The sequence below is a fragment of the Ursus maritimus genome, unplaced genomic scaffold, assembly GCF_017311325.1.
Source record: "Ursus maritimus isolate PB19 unplaced genomic scaffold, ASM1731132v1 scaffold_18, whole genome shotgun sequence".
Classification (NCBI taxonomy): domain Eukaryota; kingdom Metazoa; phylum Chordata; class Mammalia; order Carnivora; family Ursidae; genus Ursus; species Ursus maritimus.
The window spans coordinates 30,342,174-30,368,180 of record NW_024424230.1 but is presented as its reverse complement, the minus strand read 5'-3'; the positions used below and the strand labels follow the sequence as shown (position 1 = coordinate 30,368,180).

Genomic DNA, 26,007 nt, shown 5'->3' with positions numbered 1-26,007 from the left:
TCTATGTGGGCCTTGACCTCACGACCTTGAGATCATGACCTGAGCTGAAATCAAGACTCAGATGCTTAACTGACTGAGCCACCCAGGTGCTCCTTGAGGTTTTAGAGCTCTATATAGCATAAATATTATGATGGTTATCTCTTGATTTTCCTTTCTCTGAACTTAGTTCAGTAATAAATTATATATAGTCAGCTAAAAAAAGGTCTTTTAATTTTGTTACTACTGATTCTTCAGATGTATATTAAGATGAATTTTGTCTTTTCTCTGACTCTATGTAGCTGTATATATATGTCTTCAGGAACACCATATATTATTTTAGGTCCTATCCAAAAAAAATAGTAATAATGGCTGCTTATGTCACTTGACAGCTATGAGGAACAATTATGTGGGGCATGGTTTTGAAAACCGTACTCATGCACATATGCAGAAGGATAGCACATTTATGTTATGTAAATTTTATACTAAGATCATTTATATTGTTAAAAACTTGCCTTCTTAACTGAACAGTATAATCTTGGACATTTTCTCATTATCAACACATATATTTGGTTCCATGAAGTCTGGAAACATAGGCAAATAAATATCAAGGCAAATGATGTCAAGGGCATGTTTAATCTGTAAAAAAACACTGTGTTTCTAGATTTTATGGACACCTGTAGATCTACCTTATTCTTTTTAAACAGCAGCGTAGTATTTTATTGCAAGTTTAATTTATAATTTATTTAATCAGTCAGCGTCTTTTGGTTTGTATGTTATTTGTAATCTTTTGCTATACTATATTTTAGTGAACAGACTTGTGTATATATTTTTCTGTATTGTTGAATAAGTAGCTTATATTGGAATTATTAGGCCAAGAGATACATTCTTTTTACACTTTGCTGATAATCCTCCACAAATCTTTTGAGACTTGTATCATACTCTAAAAAAATTGTAGTCGCTTCACAATAACATTAAACATTGTTGGACAGATCCTTTCCCTGTTTTTCTTTTTTATAATTTTCTTTATAATTTTTATACATTTATTCTTTCCAAGAATTTTAGGATAATTTTTTCATTTTCTTAGAACTCCACCAGAATCTTAAGTGGAATTACATTAAATTTATATATTATGTTACAAAAAATTGACAACTTTATGATATTAAATCTTCCCTCCTGGAGACATGATTTTTGTCATTCAAGTCTCGATGTTAGAAAAATTTTACACATTTTAAAAATGGATTTATTCCCTGACAATTATTGTTACTGTTATGAACTATCTCACCCCTTTTATCTCTTACATCTTTTAGCTAGTTAAAAACTATGTTTTAATATTTATGTTTTATCTAATCACTTTAGTGATTTCTCTTGTTAGTTTTAATGGATATTGGGTGGTTTGCTATATTTTGTGAGTATAGCATTATGCTGTCTGGAAAACATCAGCATACAATATATGCTATATATGAAATCTGTGCTGGTGAATTTCCTAATGTTGTACCAGCCACACATTTGTAAAATAAATTTTACCCAATCTTTGAATACTTTTCTGAATTTAGTTTGCTAAATTTAGGAATTTTTTAAAAGCCATATTTCTTATTGCTGTGTGGCTCAAAAGGAGAGATGCCCCATAGAATTTGAGGAGGAAGTGGCATTTGAGATAGATACTGAAGGAAGAGTGAATTTTCACAATTGGACATGAATTTACATTTTAAGTGGAGAGATGTGTATGAACAAAGGCAAGGAGAATGAAAAGTAGAAGAACAATAGAAAGTATTTCACTTTAAGAGGAGTGTGGGATGTGTATAAGTGGCTGTTCAGGAAGTTAAATCAGAACCCATGTGTTTCTAACTGTAAATGCCTGTGTGAAAAATTACTCTTAATTCAATAAGAAATGGGAAGTGAGTGATTTTTGACATGGAACTTTGCCTGTGCACTCTGAAGCATTAGCATTAACTTGTTATCAAGAGAAATGGTGATCACTATTTAGATAATATTCCATAGCTCTTGGGAAATTTTTACTGAATTTTCTCAGTCAGAAGCCTGATTTTTTTTTTGTTTATTTTTGTTTTACTCGGATGCTTATGTCCTTCATGCTTGGAAGAATTTTATTTTTTCAAAATGTGACTATATAATGAACAAACAGACTTGTACACATGAAGGAAAGTACAGTTTGACTATAGAATACCTTGCCAACAAATCAGATAGTAATGAGTGACTTAAAAAGAGGAAGGTTTTCTTCTGAATTCCTCCTTCCTGGGGAATTTAATAACGATACAGCCTTTTTGATTTCATGTGGTAAGTCTTCTATAACGGGGAAAACATAACAGGTGATATATTCAGCAGCGTTTTTGAAGCCTTCCTTGGTAAGGAAGGCGAGCAGTGAAGCTTAGTTACTTACACCTCCTGAGAAGGATACTTGTCCTTAAATATATTAATCAATTTTCTGTTATTTAATTCACTTTTTTTCTTAGAAAAAGCATGCCTATTGCTCTTAGATGCTATAAGTCTCAAAAGAATAGTAGGAAATCAGATGTTTATTGCTCCAATTAGAAAATGGTTTTTATAGGGCACCTGGGTGGCGCAGTCATTAAGCGTCTGCCTTCGGCTCCAGCCCCACATCAGGCTCCTCTGCTGGAGGCCTGCTTCTTCCTCTCCCACTCCCCCTGCTTGTGCTCCCTCTCTCGCTGGCTGTCTCTGTGTCAAATAAATAAATAAAGTCTTAAAAAAAAAAAAAAAGAAAGAAAATGGTTTTTAGAAGCAGAATGCTAGAGCGGTGCTTTGATACAGTCATTTGTTTTCCCTGGCCACTGACATTGATATATTTGAATATGAATGAATAAGCCTGTTTCAACCTTTCATTTAATTTTTTTGTGACAAAATCATATTTAATGGTGAAATCTTATGTATTATTCTTTGTCGATATTTAGATAATGATAAAAATGTTGACTATGTTAATGTAAGAAAAAAGTTATAAAAAAAAAAAGAAATACAGTATGGTATTGAGTAAAGGAAAATAGATTGTTGGAGGTGGTCTTTGTCCTGATGGTGTTTGTAATAAATTGGAGAAGACCAAGAGTAAATAATTTAGCAAATAAGTACAAATTCTATAGTTGTTACAAGTAGGGAAGGAAAGTATGGGCCATGAAGTTTTAACAGGGGATTTTATTTGGTTTGTGGGCTTGAAGAGGAGGCTGAGATTGAGGTTGTAGTCACCAAGTCTCAACAATTATCTAATTATGAGTTTTGAGGGGCTAAGTAGATGAGGGGCAACGGGAACTCGACAGTAATGATACTTTTAAGAAGTGTTTGAATTTTGTGAATTTCTTCAGTTTGTAATTATTTTCAAAAGTGAGATTTTTGGTGTTAATAGTTATTGGGAAGGGCCAAGAGAGTATGACATTTATAGAGAGTATGACAGAAAACATTTCTATCATAAATATGAAACTTAAAGAGTCTTTTTACATTACAGGAAAACTCAGAAAAGTAAAAACTACTCTGTTGATACTTTCACAGTTATCCCACTGATCGTCAATAGCAGTATGGGAACTTTAGGCTTAGGTATTTGTTTTCTTTAAGCCATTGTTGCTAGTTGGCAGGAAAGTAAGCTTTTCCCTTAACCAAGAGTGTTAAAATTAAAAATGTCTGTTTTATAGGTTTTTTCATTTAAGAAGGAGCCCAAATTCTCTAAAACCTGAGCTTGCTTTTTTTTTTTTTTAAAGATTTTATTTATTAATTTGACACAGTGAGAGGGAGAGAGCAAGCAGAAGCAGGAGGAGGGTCAGAGGGAGAGGGAGAAGCAGGCTCCCTGCTGAGAAAGGCACCCCATGTGGGACTCAATCCCAGGACCCTGGGATCATGACCTGAGCCGAAGGCAGGCGCTTAACGGACTGAACCACCCAGGTGCCCCAAAACCTGAGCTTTCAAGGAAAAAGAAAGAGCTCAAGATTCAAAAAAAATCCTAACCAGAAAAGCTTATGAAACAGAAATTCTTTTAGAACTTGAAAATTTGGAGTTTCTTATGAAATTGTAGACATAAAATGCTGTTATCTGATCTATTTCTGAGAAAAGGATCCTTCTTTAATTTCTTAGTTTTACATGAATCATCTTAATCCTTGTTTTTGTTTTTTGCTTTGCTTTTTGGATACTACTTTAAACAAGGCCTTTAGGGGCACCTGGGTGGCTCAGTCTATTAAGTGTCTGCCTTGGGCTCGGGTCATGACCTCAGGGTCCTGGCCTACTTCTCCCTCTCACTCTGCTGCTCCCCCTGCTTGTGCTGTCTTGCTCTCTTTCTCTCTCCATCAAATAAATAAACAAAATCTTAAAAAAAAATAAACAAGGCATTTATTGCCCCTTTACTCTGAGCCAGGCACTGTTCTATGACTTTCTTCTATTAACTGATTTAATCCTCGCAACTCATCTCTAAGGTATATATGATTATGTCCATTTTACAGATGAGGACCCAGTGAGGCACCAAGAGCTTAAATAACCTAGTAACTTGCCAAAGGTAACACAGCTGATAAGTGGTAGATGAAACTAAACTGTTCTCTTGATATTTAGGAATAAGTGATGTCTATAATCCTATTGCATTTGTTTTTCTAATATTAGCTTATTTTTTGTTTGTTTTCCAGGATTTGTTGATGTACCTATTACAGCTGGTCCAAGCTCTCAAATACGAAAATTTTGATGACATAAAGAATGGATTAGAACCTACCAAGAAGGATAGTCAGGGTTCAGTGTCAGAGAGTGTGTCAAATACTGGAATAAATTCTGCAGAAATAGATAGGTATGGATATCCAGGGAGGACTTATTTTTCAAATCTAATAGTCTCCCCCCTTTTCAGACTTCTTCTCCTTTCTTTTTCCCCAGAGGTACCAAACCCTAGTTGTTACTAATTTTAAAGTTTTGCCAATGAATGTGGTGTGTGCACTCACAGAACACAAATTACTATACTGCAGAGCAGTGTTTTGCAAGCTGTGGAGTCAGAATACCTGAGTGAAAAATCTTCACTCTGCCACTTACTAGCTGTGTAAACTTGTGGAAGGTGCATATTCTCTGCGTGGTCCCAGTTTCTCATCTTAAAAATGGGGATATAATAATAATAACTGATCTTTGAGGGCTGTTGGAAGATTAAATGAGTTAATATACATAAAGCCTTTAGGATACTGCTCAGTAAGGGTTAGATACTATTACTGTTCAAGCAAAAATAAAATGAAGGATGGGGCATGTTAGTGGGCTCAAATATTTTATTGTATGTTTTGTTGGCCACTTTTTACCTTTTTAGAAGTTATAATAAAAAAATAGCATGGTACTCAAATTAAAAGCTGTTAACAATAATAACAATTAAAAACTCACACCTCTGTAGCAGACACTGTGAAGTGGTACACGTGCATTAACTCACTTTAATAATTCTCTAAAGTAGGTGTTCATATTCCTAATTTAGAGATGAAGGACTGAACAAGAAGTTAATTGTCCAGAGTCTTCTATACTGTATATGGTAGAGTTGACTCCAAAGCCCATGTTGTTTTTACTTTGCCATTTTGCTTTTCATTAAGTTTTAAAATTTGAGATAAATAGGAACCTTTAGGTGAGAAATCTGAGGATCAATAATAAAAAAAAATTATGTTGTGAAGGTCATGAGATTTTTTTAATGACAGTGAAGTCTAGAATTCACATTTCCTGAATTAGTCCAATTATTGCAATTATCATATGAGCTCAAGATTGTATTTTCGAATTTTTCATTATGATTATGATACTGCTGTTTTTTATCTTCTGTGTTTCATTTGAAGAAGAACTGAAAAATGGGAAAATCATTTTTTCTTCTGTGGGCTGCTTTCTATTTTTCTGTTTTTAAGAGAAGAAACCCCCTTACTTTGTCTCCCACCATGCATTGGAGGCCTTCAGTCTCCAGTCATACTTATTTACCTTCCTCCTCCCTTATGCCACCTAGAAGATTTTACTAGAAGTCTATTAAGATTTTATGACAAGAAAATGTAACCCAGTATTTCCCAAATTATGGTCTGCTGGTCATTAATTTTATGTTTTTTAAAAAGATAAAAAAAGAGATGGGATAGGCTTGTGACCAGATATGTTTGGGAAATGCTGGTTTAAATTAAAATGGGCTTTTAAAAAAACTACAGCACTTATCAAAAACCTTTAGTATACCAGCTTACACAAAAATCTTCCAAGAGGCGGTTACCCATATTTTTTGACTGTAGGCTTTTTGCAGGACATAATCTGATTCTAGTGTTGCACAGAACACGCTTTAGAAGTGATGCTTTAACGAGATACAACTGAGGTGAACTGTACTAAAAAATGTATATCTTCTCTTACAGACAGAATATTTTACAAATCAGTGATATCTCCTTTATTTTTTTAGCTCCCAAATTATAACCAGCCCGCTTCCTCCAGTGTCTTCCCCTCCTCCTGCAGCTAAAACAAAAGACAGTTCAGATGGTGAAAATCTAGAGGTAAGTACAAAGCTTTTCAAGTTTCCTACAGGAGCTGTCTTACCAGATAAACATTTTATGTTGGTCTCTAAAACATTGATTTTGATTAATAAACTAAATATTACAACTTTATTAAATAACTTGTTTTATGATGCATGTTTATGACTTTTCCTCTCAGCAAAAGTGCCAGATAATCTTTAATTCAAGGCATTTTATTGGTGCTTTGAGCATATAAATGGATTAATATGCAATATGAAAATAAACTGGGCTTAAATATTTTATTAAGGAAACTCAGAATATTTATTAACATATTTATGAATATTACTGTAATTGTTGGTGTTTGTGATTACATTGTAGAGATGTGTGACTTTGATACTAGGGACTATATAGTAAGTAGCTGTTTTTAACTCATACAGAAAAATTAAATGAAATCTTTCTAAATAATTATACTAATTTTTGAGGTAAAACGCGCGGATTAGGCTACTACTACTCCGAAACATACATTTGGAAGTACATTTGCAGAAGCTGATGTAATATGTTCTTGAATTTCTCCCTAAGACTTCTAATTCGAGAACCTTTCACACTTCTGATGTTGAAAACAAATAATACAATGCTTTGATACTAGAAAGTTCAGTTGATTTTTTAAAGTGTGTGTGTGTGTGTATAGTATGTATATATATATGTATGTGTATATAGTATGTATATATATATATATATATATATAGGTTTTAGTTAGATTTTAGGAGTTAATGTTGATGATATATATATATATATATATAGGTTTTAGTTAGATTTTAGGAGTTAATGTTGATGGCTGAATGGTTCCTGCTTTATCACTAACTGTTAACCAGAGTTTGATATCTGCCTACCTCTTGATGCAAGAGAAAATATTGAAAAAAGAATTTTAAATTACAGGATCATAGAATCCTTAAGGGAGCCCTTTAAGAAACCATTCAGCTCCAGTTTAATTGTTTTGCCTTTTCAAATCTCATGTACAGATATATTGATTCGTAATTCATTCTTTCACACATACGTTTTGAGCTCTGATTATGTACCAGAAATATTCAAGGTGCTGGAGGTAGAGAACAAAATGGTCAAAGTCTTTGTCTTCATGGAGCTTACATTCTAGTGTTTGCGCTAGTGGTAGTCAATGATATTTATATGTAGTAGAAGAAATAATGATATCTACTTTCTAAGGAGAAAAATAAATCAGAGAAGGATGACAGAGGGGGTGTTGGGTGGTGTTAGACAGTTGCAGTTTTGAAAAGTGGTCAGGGAAGGCCTCCCTGGGAAACTGACATCTTTTGTAAAAGATGATGGTAGAGGCAAGGGAATAACTATGTGAGTGGTCTGGAGAGAGGAGTATATCAGGCAGAGGGAGCAGCAAATATAGAGGCTTGAGGACCAGAGCTTAAGTGTGTGAGGAATAGCAGAGGGTGCTTGACTCTGGGGAGTGAGAAGGGAGCATGGTAAAAGAATGAATCAGAGAAAGAGTAGGAGTCCAGCAGGGACTTGGAGGCCATGTTATCAAATGACTTTTACTTGGAAGCTGTTGAAATAACCCATGTGAGACTTGTTGGTGGCTTGAATTAGGGTAGTTTACATTGAAGATTGTTTGAAGTGATTGGATTCTGAATGTTATATTCACAATACAGTTTTACACACTATGACTCAGAACTTTTAGACTAAAAATAGTTTTTATATATTTCTGATATTTCTCTTGTGACTGTTGAACCTGTTGTTACTCAATGATTAAGCCATTTTGCCTTTTCTCAGCTGAATAGTTCTATAAAGGGTTTAGGTAATTCAAGCTATCCCAGAAAGCACTGGGGCTCATTTTGAGTACCTTTTTTCCCCTCCCCCTTCCTCCACTGCCCCCAGCAGAGTAATAATAATACTGTACAAGCAGTCATCATCTTTAAGAGAACTGTAAACAGTTCAGTGTTTGGAGACGTCAGGTGGCATCCTAACAAGCTGAAATTCCCCTGCTTATCACTGCAGATACCAACATTCTTGTCTCTCCTCTGACACCTGAGGATTGTTTCACTTTCTTCCCCTTTCCCTTCCCTATTCTTGGAGTTTTAGGAAACCACTATGTATGTGTGGCCAAACATTAGAAAGAAGATTGACACTCAAGTCTCATTGCTCAAATATGGTCATTTTCCATAAATTCCCTGGATTCTTGAAAAGAAGATACATTCCGCAATTGTTGGGTACATTATTGTACATATGTCGATAGGACAAGCTCATTCATTGTGTTAATGAACCCTTTCCTGATGTTTTTTTGTGCTTGATTTCTTAAGAATTAGGGTAAAATTCCCCCTGTATGATGGTGGAATTGTCAGGTTCTCCTTTTTTTTCTGTTGATGTTTGCTTTAAATATATTAAAACTATTTGATTAGGTGCATTCAAGTATATTGAATCTTTTATCACTGTTTATTAGTAACCTTCATTATATCAAGTCATATTTTTGCTTTACAGTCTGTTTTGTCTGATAGTAATCGAATTTTGTCTTGGTTTGTATTCACTGGTATACTTTTTAGTCCTTTCATTTCAGTATTTCTGGGGCCTTATATTTACGTTTATCTCTGGAAAACATCATATAGCTAGATTATGTTTTTTAATCCAGTTTAACACTATTGTCTTTTAACTGGAACTCTCCCCACCACCGTTTTTATTGTGATTAGAGCTATGCCTGGATTGATTTCATTATCATAAGTGGTAGTACTTTCTATTCCTATACATTTTTCCCTTACCCGTATTTGGCTGGATCCCCTCCCTATCCTTTGTCTCTCTCCTCAGTTTGGAGGTTATATTGTCTATATCAGTTCTTTTACTGGCTATGCTAGATATTTTAACATCCATCCTTTTAAGTTTGGCATAAGAAGTATTATCGTTCTCCAAAACAGGATACCTCTTTACTTGTATGTCACTTTTAACTCCCTAATTAGATAATATTATTATTGTATACAATCAGTCACTATTTAGAGGTTTTTACCATTTCTTTTTATATCTCTGACCTTCAATATGAGATCATTTTCTTTTTTCCTAAAGCACATGTTTTTCCTTCTAGTTGTTTTAAAATTTTAAAAATTGCTCACCCAAATTGAGTTTAAAAATTTATAGTACAGGTTCTTCTTTCACATATATATTTTTTAAGATTTTATTTATTTATTAGAGAGAGCATGAGTAGGGGCAGAGGCAAAGGGAAAGGGAGAAAGAGACTCTCTGCTGTGTGGAGAGCCCGATGATGTGGGGTTCGGTCCCAGGACCCTGAAATCATGACCTGAGCTAGTCAGATGCTCAACTGACTGAGCCACCCAGGCTCCCCTCACAAATCCTTTTAAATCTATCTATCTATCTATCTATCTATCTATCTATCTATCTATTTTAAAATATTTTTTAAAAATTTATTTGTTAGAGAGAGGGAGAAAGAACATAAGCAGGGGGGAACAGCAGAGGGAGAGAGAGAAGCAGACTCCCTGCTGAGCAGGGAGCCTGATGCAGGACTTGATCCCAGGACCTCTGGGATCATGACCTGAGCCGAAGGCAGACACTTAACCAATTGACCCACCCCAGTATCCCATGTTTTTAAATTTAATTCTTCCCTGTCTATGCTCTATAAATAGTTTTTTGATGGAAAAAAGTATACTGTCAAGTGCAATCTGTGTTTTCTATTAAAATATATATATATAAAATCATATAAAAACGTAATATCCTTCTCATAAAGTCAAAGATAAACTTTAGGCTTAGAGTCTACCTGCTAAATTCATGGATTCGTTATTATGGCTTTCTGACTGAGGCATTTCCCTACTGGGCTTTTAAATGTTGCACATTTAAAATCTAGTGCTAAGGTTTTAGCTTAAAATTAGAGATAAGATTTTTGCCACTTCTGAAAGCACTGGCATATCTGCTTTGTGATAACAGCCTTTTATTACTTTAGCTTACTTTCTGAAATACCCCTACCACATAGAAACTTCTAATCCATTGATCTCTACCCCTTTCTTGTTCATCAGCCCCCTTCAATATTTGCTTTCCTCTGAATATAGCTTTAATCCCATGGCTAAGCATTATAATCATTCTTTTATTAGTACTTTCAGTTCCCCTGGTAAAATCTCAACCCTTGATAAGCCTAATTAATTACCTGATTGTTCTATGCCTGAATATTGCTGAAGAAAAGCACATAGCCTAACATGTTGGCATCACTGTAAATTCATGATCACAGACATCAGGTGGACATTCAACACTGTCTGCCATCTTACATTTCCCTGGGTGGGTTGCTCTCCCTGCTCTGCAGTAGCTCTTTCATACTTTTTCTGTTCTATTCTTCGTGCTCTGCCTCATACTTACTTAATAGAAACAAATAGAAGTCACTAGGTAAGAATGATCTCAGTTTCCCATCACCATATTTACAGAGGTGAATCCTTTTTCATTCTGCTTTCTTGTACAGAAGAAATATAACTCCCTTCAAAGATATTCTCTCTTCTTTTCCTGGTAGAAATATTCATATATGTCAGTATCTTCCATCTGAAAAATTCAGAAACAAAACAAAACAAAACAAAAATTCTCCCTTGACACCACATCCTTTGAAACAGCACCCTATTTTCTTACTTCCCTTTAAGTAAAATCAAGCTTCTTTTTTTTTTTTTAAAGATTTTATTTATTTATTAGACAGAGATAGAGACAGCCAGAGAGAGAGGGAACACAAGCAGGGGGAGTGGGAGAGGAAGAAGCAGGCTCACAGCGGAGGAGCCTGACATGGGGCTCGATCCCAGAACGCCAGGATCACGCCCTGAGCCGAAGGCAGACGCTTAACCGCTGTGCCACCCAGGCGCCCCTAAAATCAAGCTTCTAAGGAGTTGTTTGTACATACTTCTTCCTTTTTTCCCCCCCAGTCTTTAATCCACATCATTCTGGCCTTTGTTTCCCATTGTTAACTCAAAACTTACTTTGCTAAAGTAGGAAATGACTTTAATGTTTGTGATTATGTATACTTCTCAGTTCCTGTTTGCAGTATTCAACAAAGTAAATGGCTTCCTTCTTGAAGGACTCTTCTCATGGTTTAGATGTTACTGTGTGGCCTGTGTTTTCCTCTTCAGCTCTCTGGCTGTGCCTTCTTAGTTTCCTTTGTCAGCACTTTCTCTGTGGCCTGACATCTTAATGTTCCTCAAGGTCCTCTTCTATTCTCAATTTATACTCTTGCCCCAGGCTGTACTGATAAACTCAAATTTATATGTCTCGCACATTTCTCTCATCTGAGTTTTAAGTTCATATATTCAAAACCCTACTTGATCTCCATTGTATATCTGACAGGCATTTCAAAGTTAATATTTCAAAATAGAACTCTCCCCACACTCCAGCCTGTTCCTCAGTTGGAATTTCCATCCGTGACACAGCAAATCAACCCATATGCTAAATCCATACATTTGGTAGTTACTGTCAATTCCTTTCTTCCCTTCCTCCTTCCTTTCCATCAGCAAGTGTTATTAATTATACTTCCCAAATGCTTTAAAAATCTATCTATTTCTCTCCATCTCTACTCCCACAGTTCACACTTGTAGACTCCTGTAATAACATCCTAACTGATCTCAGGCCTCTACTTCTCAGAGCAGCTGGAGTCATTTTCATAAAATGGAAATCAGATCATCTCACTCTCCTGCTTAAGATCTTTTGTTCAGTATCCATTGCTTTGCAAACAAAATCCATACTCCATAGTGTGACCTTAAAGGTCTTGCACAATTGGGCTTTGCCTACCTTTTTAGCCTCCTTTACTTTCATGTTCACCTTATTTTAGCTACACTGGGCCTTTTAAAAGTTTCTTGAACAGTCAAGTTTAGGGCCTCTGTCCCTAGTGTCATTTTGGTCTTACCTAATATCACATCTCTATTGCTGCCTTTTGTGACCTTCCGATCTAAATTATTTCTATGAATTTATTTGATGTCTCTCTTCTCCACTAAATGTTAAGCTTCAGTAGGACAAGTAACTGTGTGAACCACGGTGTCATTAGCCTCTCATATATTGCCTGATTTAGAATAAATATTGGATGGAAGGATGGAGGGATAGATGGATGTGTAAAAATCTGATCTGTAACGAGATATATAGATGAAAACTGATAAGCAAATGTAGAGTCCCTTCTTTTCCCCTTGTTAATAGCAGATGGTAATAAATACACATTTCTTTTAATTCTTTCAGCAAGATCTCTGCACCTTCTTGATATCAAGAGCCTGCAAAAACTCAACACTGGCTAATTATTTATACTGGTATGTGAAATAATCTTCTTTTTATTTTCTGATTACTGGTTAGGACTATTTTTTCCCATACTATAAACTTAAAGGCAATATAAAATAAGGTATGAGAAGTTACCAAAAGCCTAAATGTAGTATTTACATCTACCTGGCTCTGTTTCTTTACAACTGTGTTAATCAAAATGCTTGTTAGCACTACTGTTTCTCTTCCCTTCACTGACTTTCCAGGATCTAGGATAAAACTGGATAATAGGTTTTGCAGTTTGATATCTATTTACCTCTTAGGCTATTTAGGTAGTGTAAGTATGATTCCTCACAATCTTTCAGGAGTGTATTTTCACATTATTTACTATAGCATTGGAATCATGCAAAAACAGGAAGCTGGAATTTGAAGGTACTTCTCTCATGGATGAGGAAACTGAGGCAGAGGCATGATGTAGGTGAACTTGGTGGAACCTCAGTTAGAATTAGATCATTTATTTAGCACTTTGTGATTTACAGAATGCTTTCAGTGACCTTTTCTCCTTTGTCCCCATGAAGTTAAATGGGGCAAGTAGAAGTATCTCTATTTTACATGAGACAGGTTTCCTGAGTGAGGTGAAGGGAAGAGCAACTAAGGCCATAGAAAGGCTGACTGACTTCCTGAGACACAAGTAATATGATGCCTGTCTCCCTTTATCTGTCACAGAATATTAAAGTGCAAAGAACAGTAGCTTAGGCCACAACGAGCAGTATTTTGGTTCAGTAAAAGAAAGCACTAGGACTAAACACTAGACAAGAGAGCCTTCTCCAGTTTTGTAGAGCAAACAAAGGGCTGAGCCAGCTGGGCAAGCCCTACCTAAACCCTCTGTTCAGAAACATTTTTAAACTTGTTGATATACTTGATAGTATTTATTTATTTATTTATTTATTTATTTATCTATTTATTTATTTATTTTTAAGATTTTATTTATTTATTTGACAGAGATAGAGACAGACAGCGAGAGAGGGAACACAAGCAGGGAGAGTGGGAGAGGAAGAAGCAGGCTTCCAACGGAGAAGCCTGATGTGGGGCTCGATCCCAGAACTCCGGGATCATGCCCTGAGCCGAAGGCAGACGCTCAACGACTGAGCCACCCAGGCGCCCCTTGATAGTATTTAACTGTGGAAATTGTTTCTAATCTAAAATACTGTCTGATTTATTAGGTTTACTTAAACAGTAGAAATGAATAGATATCCATTCTGAAAGCTAATTATTTTTGAAGTTTAATGAGGCATTCTGCTTTCCATGAAGGAATTAAAGTACTGTCTTGTTTTAGACTGAGTTTGGAAAACTGCCCTGTAGGTCCCATTCTCTCACTCTCCAAACATTTTTCGGGACACTGCCATTGTGGCCAAGATATATGCACCTAAATCAGAGGGTTCTTTTAACAAATACAGCTGTCTGTTATGTACGTATACAATAAATAATTATTTAGTTTCAACCTTTATGGTTGCCTTTACAATGAAGAAAAACTGCTATCAACAATCTTAACTAAATCTGTCATTTTTCCCCCCACTGCTTTGGAACCTGTAATTTTCTTTTCCTGTTGGTCCTAGAAATGAAAAGAAAAATGCCTCTTTATTTTTATTTTAGCAGTTTAATATAATATTCATAAAACTACATTTCTGTCACAGTAAATTTCAGTATGTCCTTGAAAAATACCCACAGAATGTTTTGGCTAGTTGTTAACCACTATTTTTACTTTGAAAAGTTTACTTGGCAATTCTCATAATACCAAATAGCTACTATTTCCTTTTAATGTAATCTTTTGGTCCCTAATGTTCTCCATATCCCAATCTGAATTCTTAAGTGTATGTTTATTCACTGTTATTACGGAAAATTTCCTCATGAACATCTAAGTAAATATTTGAAAGGGAATAAAAAATATATATAGCACTCAGCATGTTGCCAAGTTTTTGGGTAAGCTTCTTAGGTATTTTAAAATTAAGATTTTACATATTTTTTAAATCATTTACTGAGAATTCCTTTATAGGTATTTTTATTTTCTTGCAATATTCATGAAAAGTTTTCTCTGGCTCAGAATTTATAGTCTAGAGTAGTCAATGTTTTAAGAGTTGTGTGTGCAGGGGCGCCTGCGTAGTGCAGTCGTTAAGCGTCTGCCTTCAGCTCAGGGCGTGATCCCTGGGCCCTGGGATTGAGCCCCCACATCAGGCTCCTCCGCTGGGAGCCTGCTTCTTCCTCTCCCACTTCCCCTGCTTGTGTTCCCTCTCTCACTGGCTGTCTCTCTCTCTGTCAAATAAATAAATAAAATCTTAAAAAAAAAAAAAAAAGAGTTGTGTGTGCATATACTGATTATGTGGAGTTTTAAAATTATGTATTCTTCGGATTTGACTATAGACCAGATTTCATTGTAAAATCTGAAATTAGTTATGATAGAACCTTTGACCTCTTATTTCAAGTAGGAAGAGTTTTCAGACCATTCTGAAAGCAGCTAAACAGTAGGAAACCTATTAGATGAGCAATTTCCAGCAAGGCAACAGTTTCCATTCAGAAAGAATGCTTTGTTTTCTCCATAGACAGTAAACAAAGTGCAGCTCCAACTCCCAGTCTTATAAACATTCCATCAAACTTAGATTTGATTTGTGTTTTCCCGCTATGTATCTGATTCATTGAAGCAATAGTATGTGCTATGTCTACTCCTTCTCTGAGGAGTAATTGTTTTTCCTGTATTTACAGTGCATATTACATATTCAGAAATACTCATGGGGAGAAAAAAGCTATTGATGTGGGCTTCTGACATTGGTAGACACTGCTTTTGTGATTGTTGGGTGAAAATATGGAAAATAATTTCAGTAGTTGGTTTAAAATGATCATTCGCTTCCTTTGAACATGGACAGAGTAGTATAAAAATATTAATCAAATGTAACAATTTAAAGGCCTTTCACTCTAAGCATACACTTATTATAACAAATGTATTAAAATAAAAATTTTAATTGATTGTGCTCTTTCCTTCCAAACCTTTTGAATTTCCTTTTTCATTTTTTCCCTTTCCAGTGATTTAAGTGGGATTCCTGCTATAGCTGAATCCTTAGGGGCCTATAGTTGTGCAGACAATCCTTTTAAAATGAATAGTGTCAACCTTTTAAGCCACAGAGGGGAGTTATAGTCTCCAATCTGTAAAGTGTTGGACATCGGGATCCATAAATCGTTCCAGTTTTTTATTTTTATAGCTATTCCAGTATGTTGAAATTGAAAGTAAACTTTGGATGCTTTGACATGTTTTTCTATAACTTTTAAGACCTTTCAAGGTAATAAAGGTTATTTACCCTACAAAATGAAATTGCCAGGAAGCAGGTAGCCCACTGATGTCATCTTACAATGGGTACCTGGACAGTTTTGTCTGCATTTCTACTTGAAGATGATAGGTTTCAAGGGAATACCTTAGAGTGCTTTGTAGAATCTACTTACTGCTGTGAACTGAGAATCCAGAAATGATTCAAATCTAGGTCGTTTAGTCTTGATCTAAATTTGTCCTTCATATTTGGAGATGAGGTTGTCATTTGTATTTTAGATGGACTTTTCTTTTTGCAGCAGAACTTTGGCTTGGAAGATGTTTTGACCTTTATCATGAGCATCAGTGTAGACCCTCAGTCATAGGAAATAGCTGTGACCGTTGTGCTTACTTGGTGGTTGGGGACACCTGAACAAAAGCAGTGGAGTCTGTATATTCTGGTCATCTGTATTACTCATTTAGAACTGAATGTCTCCATAAACACACAGAAAAAGACAATATACTAAGGTAATGGAGAAAGTCAAGGACTTTAAAGGATGAAAAGTCTGAATAGGATTTGGAAAGGACTGTATATTGACAGTTTTATAGTTTAGAATCACTGTCTTTTTAACATTTCTAGGTGGTGTCCTGAAATGACCAAGCATTCTGGAATACTGCAAACAGGAAATAAGTTTCTCTTTTTTTTGTTTTAAGATTTTATTTATTTGACAGAGAGAGAGACAGCCAGTGAGAGAGGGAACACAAGCAGGGGGAGTGGGAGCAGAAGAAGCAGGCTCCCAACAGAGCAGGGAGCCTGATGCAGGGCTTGATCCCAGGACCCTGGGATTATGTCCTGGGCCGAAGGCAGACGCTTAACGACTGAGCCACCCAGGCACCCCAAGAAATAAGAGTTTCTCTTAACTGTTCTTAGCTTATTCATCTAGAATAGAATTGTCCAATGACACTTTCTGCAGTGATGGAAATTATCCATAACGCTGCACATATGGCCACTGAGCACCTGAAATGTAGAATGTGTGACTGAAAAACTGAATTGTTTATTTTTATTTAGTTTTAATTTTATTTTAAATAGTCATATGTATCCCATGGCTCTAAAAGGCACTTGTTTTTGTTTTTGTTTTTTTTAAGAGAGGGAGAGTGAGAGAGAGGGGAGAGGGAGAAGGAGAATCTTAAGCAGGCTCCACACCCAGTGTGGAGCCTGATGCAGGGCTTGATCTCACAACCCTGAGAACATGACTTGAGCCGAAATCAAGAGCTGGACTCTAAACCAGCTGAGCCACCCAGGCACCCCTCTAGAAGGCTTTCTTGATTCAAGATTCAAGAACGCCTTTTGAAGTCTTGGCTTAGAACTCCTGTTGGGAACATGCTATGATGGAAATAGTGTCATGGTTCAGTTCTTCATTCCACTTTACAGAGAATTCTAGGCTATACAATTCTAGGATTTTAAACCACTGCTAGTATCATGGTAAGGCTTTTACTTTACTTTTTACTTTTACTTTTATGAGCCCTTAAAATGTTTCTGTGTGTAAGACTGTTACGGGTATGTCAGGGGCTACTGAAAAGTTTTAAGATGTGGCCTATGGCATCAGTTTCTTTATAACCTATGGAGGGAACTAAGAGTTAAACACGTGAAACCATTTGGTAACATCAGCACAAGTTGTCTTAGAGGCTAGGCCTATCCTAAGAAGTCTGAGAAGGAGGGACCTGTCAGGGTCTCTGAAGATTTCCTGGAAGAGATAAAATGTCTCCTGTACTTGAAGGGTGAATAGAATATGGAAAGATGGAGATGGGAACGTATTTCTGGACATTACTGCAACCTGAGCAGAAGTACCAAGTGGATGCACATGCTTGGAGTGGTTAGGGGACTGACCTGACTGTAGTGTGCATATGTAAATTGAGGATAGTGGAAGTTGGAACCCGATGCTGGGGCCACAAAATCTGTGTTAAACTGGTAGATAAGAGAGAACCTTTGGTGTTTTTGTTCATAAAGGTGGGACATTATGAAGATAGTTTAAAAGAAAAAAAAATTAGGATGATTGTATTGAGTAATAACGGGTTTCTTTTTAGAGTTGGAGAGGCCAGGTGAGAGGTATCTGCTGGCTGGCTAGTAGTACAGAACCATGGTAAGAGGCATTTTATAGGAAAAAAAATCAACAGAGTCTGGTGACTAATTGAGTATAGATGTTTGAAGCAGGGGAACGGGAGCTAGGTTTGGCTCTATGTGCATGGACCACAAATTAAACACAAAGTGCCAGTGATGATTTTAGGTGGCACTTATGTTCTCTGGTCTGGCTACTGCCTCACCTCTCCTTTTGTAGTCAGGTGATTCAAACATTTATGTTTCCTGCCTGATTTTTGGGAAAACTTGAGTTTGTAAACCCCGCTACAACGGAATTCCCAGCCCAAATGACTGGAATATTGGTAGATTCAATAGAGATAGAAAAATAACTCATTTAATGTGGTAAGTTCAGTTTTGCACATGTTCAGTTAAAAATGACAGTGTCTTGGAAAGGGGGTATGCTGCTTGAAAATTAGGGTGGATGAATGTGAAAAGACATGTAAAAATGCAAAATTGGTACAATAAAAGGGATATATGTATTTATATTTGAGAATTATCAGCGTTGAGATAATGGCTGGATCTATGAGATTTGAGTCATTCATTCATTCAGCAATAACCTATAGAGTATTATGAGCCAGTCCTGAAAGTGCTGAGGGTATAGTATAAACAAGACTGGTTAGCTTTCTGCTCTCATGAAGTTCAACTTCCATTGACAGACTATACTTTTTCCCAGAAATAATATAAAAGAAAATAATAAGTGGCTGTGACTTGAGATTTGAAAAACACTATCAGATAGATCAGGGAGTTGAAAAGTTTCATGTGATTTTTAAAGATAAAACAGTGTGAGGGTAAGCTTAGCGGGACAGAAAGGGTTGTGACCCAGGAGCCCAAAGTTCTGTTCTGACCGAGGAACCCAAAGTCCTAGTCTCTGGTTTCAGGTCTACAGTCAACTAATGATTGTACAGTGGGCCAGACACAACCCCTCTTAAGTTTCACTATTGATGAAATAAGGAAGTTGGTCTAGATCTGTGTTTTTCAAACTACATGTCATGATCCACTGTAATCAATTTATAGGCTCACAATCTAATATTTGTTATTTAAAGAAAAATGAAATAGAACAGAGTAGCAAATATTAACATTTTCTAGAATATTGTTTTGTGAAACTTTTTTGTTTTGGGGCATCTGTGCGCACACATGTGGCTGTGTGTCTTGAGTTGTGATATAAAATGTGTTTATTAATATGGCTTGTTCCTGTCAGAACAGTTAGAGAACACTCGCCTCTATGATCTAATTCAAATCATTAGCTATAAGATTTGGTAATTATATAAGCAGTTCAGGTTTAAGAATATATTTAAAATTTCTTTAACCCTCTAAAACTACAATTTTATGATACACAAATGGAAGATTATGTATGGATTTTTGAGAAATGGGGAGATTGGATGGGAAAAAATAAATTTAAAATTGTATTCATTTTACAGAGGTATATTAATGAGAAGTATCTTCAGAGAAGTTTTCAGAATAAGAGAGCCTTGGGGCGCCTGGGTGGCACACTGGTTAAGCGTCTGCCTTCGGCTCAGGGCGTGATCCTGGCGTTATGGGATCGAGCTCCACATCAGGCTCCTCTGCTATGAGCCTGCTTCTTCCTCTCCCACTCCCCCTGCTTGTGTTCCCTCTCTTGTTGGCTGTCTCTGTTTCTGTCGAATAAATAAATAAAATCTTTAAAAAAAAAAAAGAATAAGAGAGCCTTACAAAAGGATTACATAGATTTCGAAAATAATGTTTGTAAGTTACTTGGTAGATATGTGAGCTTAGATGATTTCTGAAGATGGTAATGCTATATGTACCTCATAAAGTATTAGGAGAAAATGCTTCTTTTGATGCCAGACTTTTTAGAAAATCTAGGATATTATACAAATTAAGGCATTATTATTTTTAATTTACTTCTTATAAATGATTGTGTATGTGCCCTAATTTTCCACTTTTAAAAGAGTAACGGAAAATGTGTTTCATTACTTCCATTTATTTTTGCAAATGTTAAACTAATCTGGTTGAGTGGAAAAGTAGAAATATTTACAAAATGAATCTGACTCTCATTTCACCTCTTATGAATGACTTAACATATTTTTAAGGTATGTGATAGTGGAATGTGAAGATCAAGACACTCAGCAAAGAGACCCAAAGACCCATGAGATGTACTTGAATGTAATGAGACGATTCAGCCAAGCATTGTTGAAGGTAACCATTTCATGTGGGGGTTGTCAAAAACATCAGACAAAGGCCAGATCTGGCCTGTTGCCTGTTTTGGTATATCCCATGAGCTAAGAGTGGTTTTTATGTTTTAAATGGTTGAAAAAAAAATAAAAAGAGGAAGAATATCTTGTGACATATGAAAATGATGTGAAAGTCAAATTTCAGTGTTCCTTCGTAAAATTTTATTGGAACATGATCATTTGTTTTCATATGTTTATGGCCACTTATGTGCTGCAGTAGTAGTTGAATAGTTGAGATGGAAACTGTATGGCCAACAAGACCTAAAGTATTTATTCCTTGGCCCTTTACAGGAAGTGTGTTGACCTCTGATTTAATGAAATAAACCTGTCCATGGAACAAAGAAATTCCAAAGCTTTGCTTTTCTATTTCCCTCTCTTCTGTTTTGTTTATCAAGACTAGGTACATTTTCAGAAATTTGACAACGCTCATATGGCAGGTACTTACTACATAACTTATATTTTTGCCTCTTAAACAGTTTTTACAGTCTGCGTAAGACCATTTTCTCCTCTTTGGTGTTGTGATTCTTAAAGTGCTGTGGCACAGTTCAGCCAGCAGAGGGTGCACGGGCAGTGAGGACTCTCAACAGCATTGATCTGTGATTTGCTACAGAAATAGTTGACTTCATAGCATCTTTTATCTGCAACTGCAGATAAACATGTTTCATGTTCTTACAAATTTAAATCCAGTCTTATTGAGATTTTGGAGGCTAAACTTTACTATAGTTCTCAGATCTCAGACCTTCTCTGCATTCACCTATTGGCAGATAAAGTAGTTGGTCTTCTCTTCTAACCTCCATTCTGTCACTTATAGCTTTTGTCATCCTGTGAAGAAATTTCACTTTCTCTGAGCTTAAATTTCTTCACCTTCAAAATGTGGATGATAACAGTTGCCTAGCCACCCTTATCAGTGTAATTGGGAAAATTAAATGAGAAAATGTATTTTATAATATTTTATGAACTGGGAATTCACTACGTAAGACTTTATGGCATTTAATTTTTATGACTTATATTTTACTAAGAAAGCATGCATTACGTTGCTATTTGAGTGCTTTTCTTTTCTCAGTAGATTTTTAGTTCCTTAAAGATGATATTGTTTCTGCCATATGCCTAGTGCATTTCTGAAGACATAGGCTTCCAGATATTTATTGAGTCAACGAGTGACTGCATTTTGGGTGAATGAATTCTCTCTTATCACAATATGGTTGTATGTGAAGAAAAATGCTGTTTTTGATAGATGAGTATTCGCTGAAGACTCAGATAATTTTCAACTGTGGAAGAGTTGGCAGTGTTTAAATAAGCTAGCAGCTTTCTCATTATCTCTGAATCAAGATAATCTTTTTCAATTTCACTTTGTATTGAAGTTTGTAGCTATTAGAAGAATAAATAAAGATCACCCATGCTATTAAAGAAACCCTGATCATTATGCTACACAGAACTAATTTTCCTTTCCTTGAATCCCTTCAGGGTGATAAGTCTGTCAGAGTTATGCGTTCGTTGCTGGCTGCACAGCAGACATTTGTAGATCGGCTGGTGCATCTAATGAAGGCAGTGCAGCGTGAAAGCGGAAATCGTAAGAAAAAGGTAAACCTATGGGCTTTGCTTTTTGTTTATGACTAATGATGTTTCAGTATCATAAAATACTGAGTTTTGGTACTATCTCTCCGGGTTGATATATTTTATGAAATTCTTATGTAATTATAGCAATAGGAAGATTTATAAGCCTGATTATGTATAGGATCCTGTTTTATGAATTTATATATATACATATATGTATTGATTTAATCCTCACAACAACTCTGTAAATTAGATACTATTATTATCTCAATTATAGGAAAAAGTGGGGGTAGAGAAGTTAAATAATTTTTTAAAAATTCTTTATTTAAATTGAAGTTAGTTAACATATACTATATTATTAGTTTCAGGGGTAGAATTTAGTGATTTATCAGTTGCATATAACACCCAGTGCTCATTACATCAAGTGCCCTCCTTAATGCCCATCACCCAGTTATCCCATCCCCCCACCCACCTCCCCTCCCAACAACCCTCATTTTGTTTCCTAGAGTTCAGCGTCTCTTATGGTTTGCCTCTCTCTCTATTTCCATCTTATTTTTCCTTCCTTTCCCCATGTTCATCTGTTTTGTTTCTTAAATTCCACATATGAGTGAAATCATATGGTATTTGTCTTTCTCTGACTGACTTATTTTGCTTAGCCTGATACCCTCTAGTTCCATCCACATCATTGCAAATGGCAAGATTTCATTCTTTTTGATGGCTGAGTCATATTCCATTGAGTATATGTATATCACATCTTCTTTATCCATTTGTCTGTTGATGGACATCTGGGCTCTTTCCATAGTTTGGCTATTGTGGACATTGCTGCTGTATACAGTGGGATGCATGTATCCCTTCGAATCACTACATTTGTATCCTTTGGATAAATACCTAGTAGTGCAATTGCTGGATCATAGGGTAGCTCTATTTTTAACTTTTTGAGGAGCCTCCATACTGTTTTCCAGAGTGGCTGCACCAGTTTGCATTCCCACCAACAGTGTATGCGGGTTTGAGGGGTTAAGTAATTTGTCCAGCAACCTCAGCTAGTAAATATTATAGTTGGGGTTTGTTTCCAGGCATTCTAAATCCATATTTTTAATCTACAGTGCTTTATGTGTCTCATTTTAGAATTTTAACATCCTCGCATATAATGTGTTTGATGTGGAAAGGACCCCTAGGGATCATGGAGACTGGAATTAGGCTGAGAAAATGAAAGTCCAGTGTGACTTGTCCAGGGTGGCAGAATTAGTTGTTAGTAACAGCACTGGCTTTGCATCTGTTCTCATGACTAGTACATGGGTCTTCCTCTCAAGTAAGCCTTCTACTTGATGACAGTAGATGAGTATCTGTTTTTCATATGTCATTTTCCCTCATCATTAGCCCAAATGATATGAAGGATTCACTTGATAGCTTCTCTTTATCTAGTCCCACCACAGGCAGATCTTTCTTGGTGACCTTTGTAAAAGAACATAGCACATTTTACTATTGTTCTCTAGACTTGTGAGAGGAAAGTGGAGAGGAAAAAAAGGTGAACAATGGAGTCAGGAGTTCAAAGGCAGGGGATCAGGTCTAAAGAGAAATGCTAGTAGATATATGTGCAAGGAATAATGTTCACAAGGTCTTTTAAGAAGGAGAAAATAGGCTGAAGAGAAACACATTTTTATTGAGATGACTTCTTTTTGTCATTGCTGTGAAAAAGTCACAAACCATGGTTAAATAACTAAATCCCTACTGCTATTCCTTCTGGAGCCCCTCTCCACAGAGGTGCATATGTGAGGAAGCAGTGTGATCCCACATACCCACCTGCAGGAGTGTCAGTCCCTGCAACTGTCAGTGTGGGCATATGTTTAAACCAGTTTGTGTTTGTGTAACATGCTCTTCTATTTGTCACACACGTGAGTCTGGCTGCACCTCAGTTTTAACTCTTCTGGAGGATAACTGTGTACCCATTTGAGGTATCACTTAAAGCTTCCCAAAATATATTTTGTATTTGACAAACAGCCGATATTTTAAATCAGACAATCTTAAATGTAGTCTCAATATTGGCTAAAAATCTTTCTAGACATTTTTTATGGTGTGTTAAAAGACAAACCATTTTGTTAATGTAGATTTACTAGAAACAAGCCCTGGCACCATGGAGAAATGCCAAGATGGCTCTCTACTACCATTATTTGTGTTATTATTAGTAACAGTGAAATCACTACTGCTAATAATTTAAAATCGTATGCCGCACTTTTCCATCCCTGCATTTCCATAATGAGTTTGGGAGAAATGTCATATGAATACAGCAGTGTTAGATATGTAGGAATGTTATCTGTGAGTTATTAGCAAAATGGGTGAAACAAATGATAAAGTTTTTGCAATAGTGTTTTCCTGTGTTGACCTCTAGTTTAAGAAGAATTCTGTTGAAAGAGGTCTCTGAGTCTAGAAATTTGAGTTCACTGAAAATGCATTTCCATCAATACTTTTAAAAAATTTCACTAAGGTGCCTGGGTGGCTCAGTCAATTAAGCATCTGCCTTTGGCTCAGGTTATGATCTCAGGGTCTTGGGATTGAGTCTGCTTGTCCCTCTCTCCCTTCCCCCGCTCATGCGCGTGCGCAAGCTCTCTCTCAATAAATAAATAAAATCTTTTTAAAAATTTTAATTAAAGCTTTCATTTTGAATGGTGTTAAATATTCTCTTTTCACTTTTTGATTCTTTAGGTGATAATATTCGTTTATTCTGTAAAAATGTATTGCATGCCTACTGCATGCCAAATACTTTTTTAGGTTCTGGGGATATAGCAGTGAATATAAAAATTCTGTTCTTATGGGGCTTTGGAGGAGAAAGTAAATAGAATAAGTGAGTGAAATACAGAGTAGATACTTTTGTATGCTATGGAGAAAAATAAAGCAGGAAAAGGAAACAGGAAGTGCTGGGTTTGAGTAGTAAGGCAGTGTTTAACCTCTTGATAGCGTGGTTAGGAAGGCCTCATTAGGAAGTTGACATTTGAACAAAGACCTGAAGCAGGTGAGGGGGCTAGCCATGGGCATCTCTAGAGAAGACTGTTCCAACCAGAGGAACAGCAAGGACAAAAGCCTGATGTGAGAGCATATATGTGTGTGTGCCTGACTTATTTGTGAAATAAGAGAAAGCCCAGTGTGTTTGGAGTGGAGGGAGAATGGGGATGAGTAGTAGGAGAGGAGGACAGAGGACAGGGATAAAAGGGAAATGTGGTATATCCTTGTAAGCCATTACAAGGACTTTGACTTAAACACTGAGTTAGCATAGAAGCTGTTGGGGGTTTTGAACAGGAGAGTGACATGACCTACTTTGGTTTTAGCAGCAGTACTCTAGTTGTTTTTGATAAGAGACTGTAAGAGGCAAAGTTGAAGAAGAAGAGCTGTCAGGGGACTACTGCAGTAATCAAGCTGAGAAATGATGGCAGCTTGGAGCCCAGGGCTTGTAGCAGTAGACGTGGTAAGAAGTGGCTGGATTTCTCACCTTTCTTTGATCTGTTTTCTGGTTATTTTATTGGTTATTAGCACATCAATTAGAAATTGGTCATGATAGGATAATTTGGAATTCAGACTAATTGACATTACTTCATACTTGCATATACGATCATACATTTGGTTAGGGAGTAGATTTACTAATTTTTATAAGGGTTATGTAGAAGTTCATGTCAGTTTTCAGTTGACCTTAATTTGTACTTTCTACAGTTAGATGGAGAACTGGAATATTACTGGAGGGGAAGAATCTGACTTTATGTGTTAGAGGTCCTGGAAACATTATTTTTCTGAACTTCCACCGTACTGCTTCCAGAGTTCTCTTCTGCGATGCTGCATCCTCTTAGTAGCACTGTAAAGTGGAAGTGCTTTAGGCTGCTAGGATTGGCAGGTCAGGTTTTCCCCTTTAAAAAACAAGCACACCTGTTCAAAGAATGCAAGACTCTCTGGAAGCTTTCAAGCAGATTGTTCTTTTGCAATTGAATGGAAGGGCTTGATATAAACAGTATAGATGCTGCTACATGACAAAACTGTTTTGCCATGACTTGAATTTTTCAGTGTCCGAATTCTTGGCTCAATGGCAGTATGCGTGTGAGCTGAAGAAAATTAGTGGTAATATCTTAGGAAAAGTTTGATCAGACAGAGCCAGTGAACAGTAAAAGGTAGGGTTCAAGTTCCTCCAAGTGAATTATTTACTTT

The 26,007-nt window shown here is 36.2% G+C and overlaps 1 protein-coding gene across 1 annotated transcript in view; it reads left to right on the top strand.

Annotated features, from left to right (window-relative positions):
- PIK3C3 (phosphatidylinositol 3-kinase catalytic subunit type 3) overlaps positions 1-26,007 on the top strand; it is a 138,226-nt gene that overhangs the window by 57,736 nt on the left and 54,483 nt on the right. The window contains exons 11-15 of the mRNA XM_008691401.2: positions 4,605-4,759; positions 6,353-6,443; positions 12,615-12,682; positions 20,128-20,233; positions 21,733-21,849. Coding sequence (XP_008689623.2) covers positions 4,605-4,759; positions 6,353-6,443; positions 12,615-12,682; positions 20,128-20,233; positions 21,733-21,849 — 537 coding nt within the window. The remainder of the gene's footprint in view (positions 1-4,604; positions 4,760-6,352; positions 6,444-12,614; positions 12,683-20,127; positions 20,234-21,732; positions 21,850-26,007) is intronic.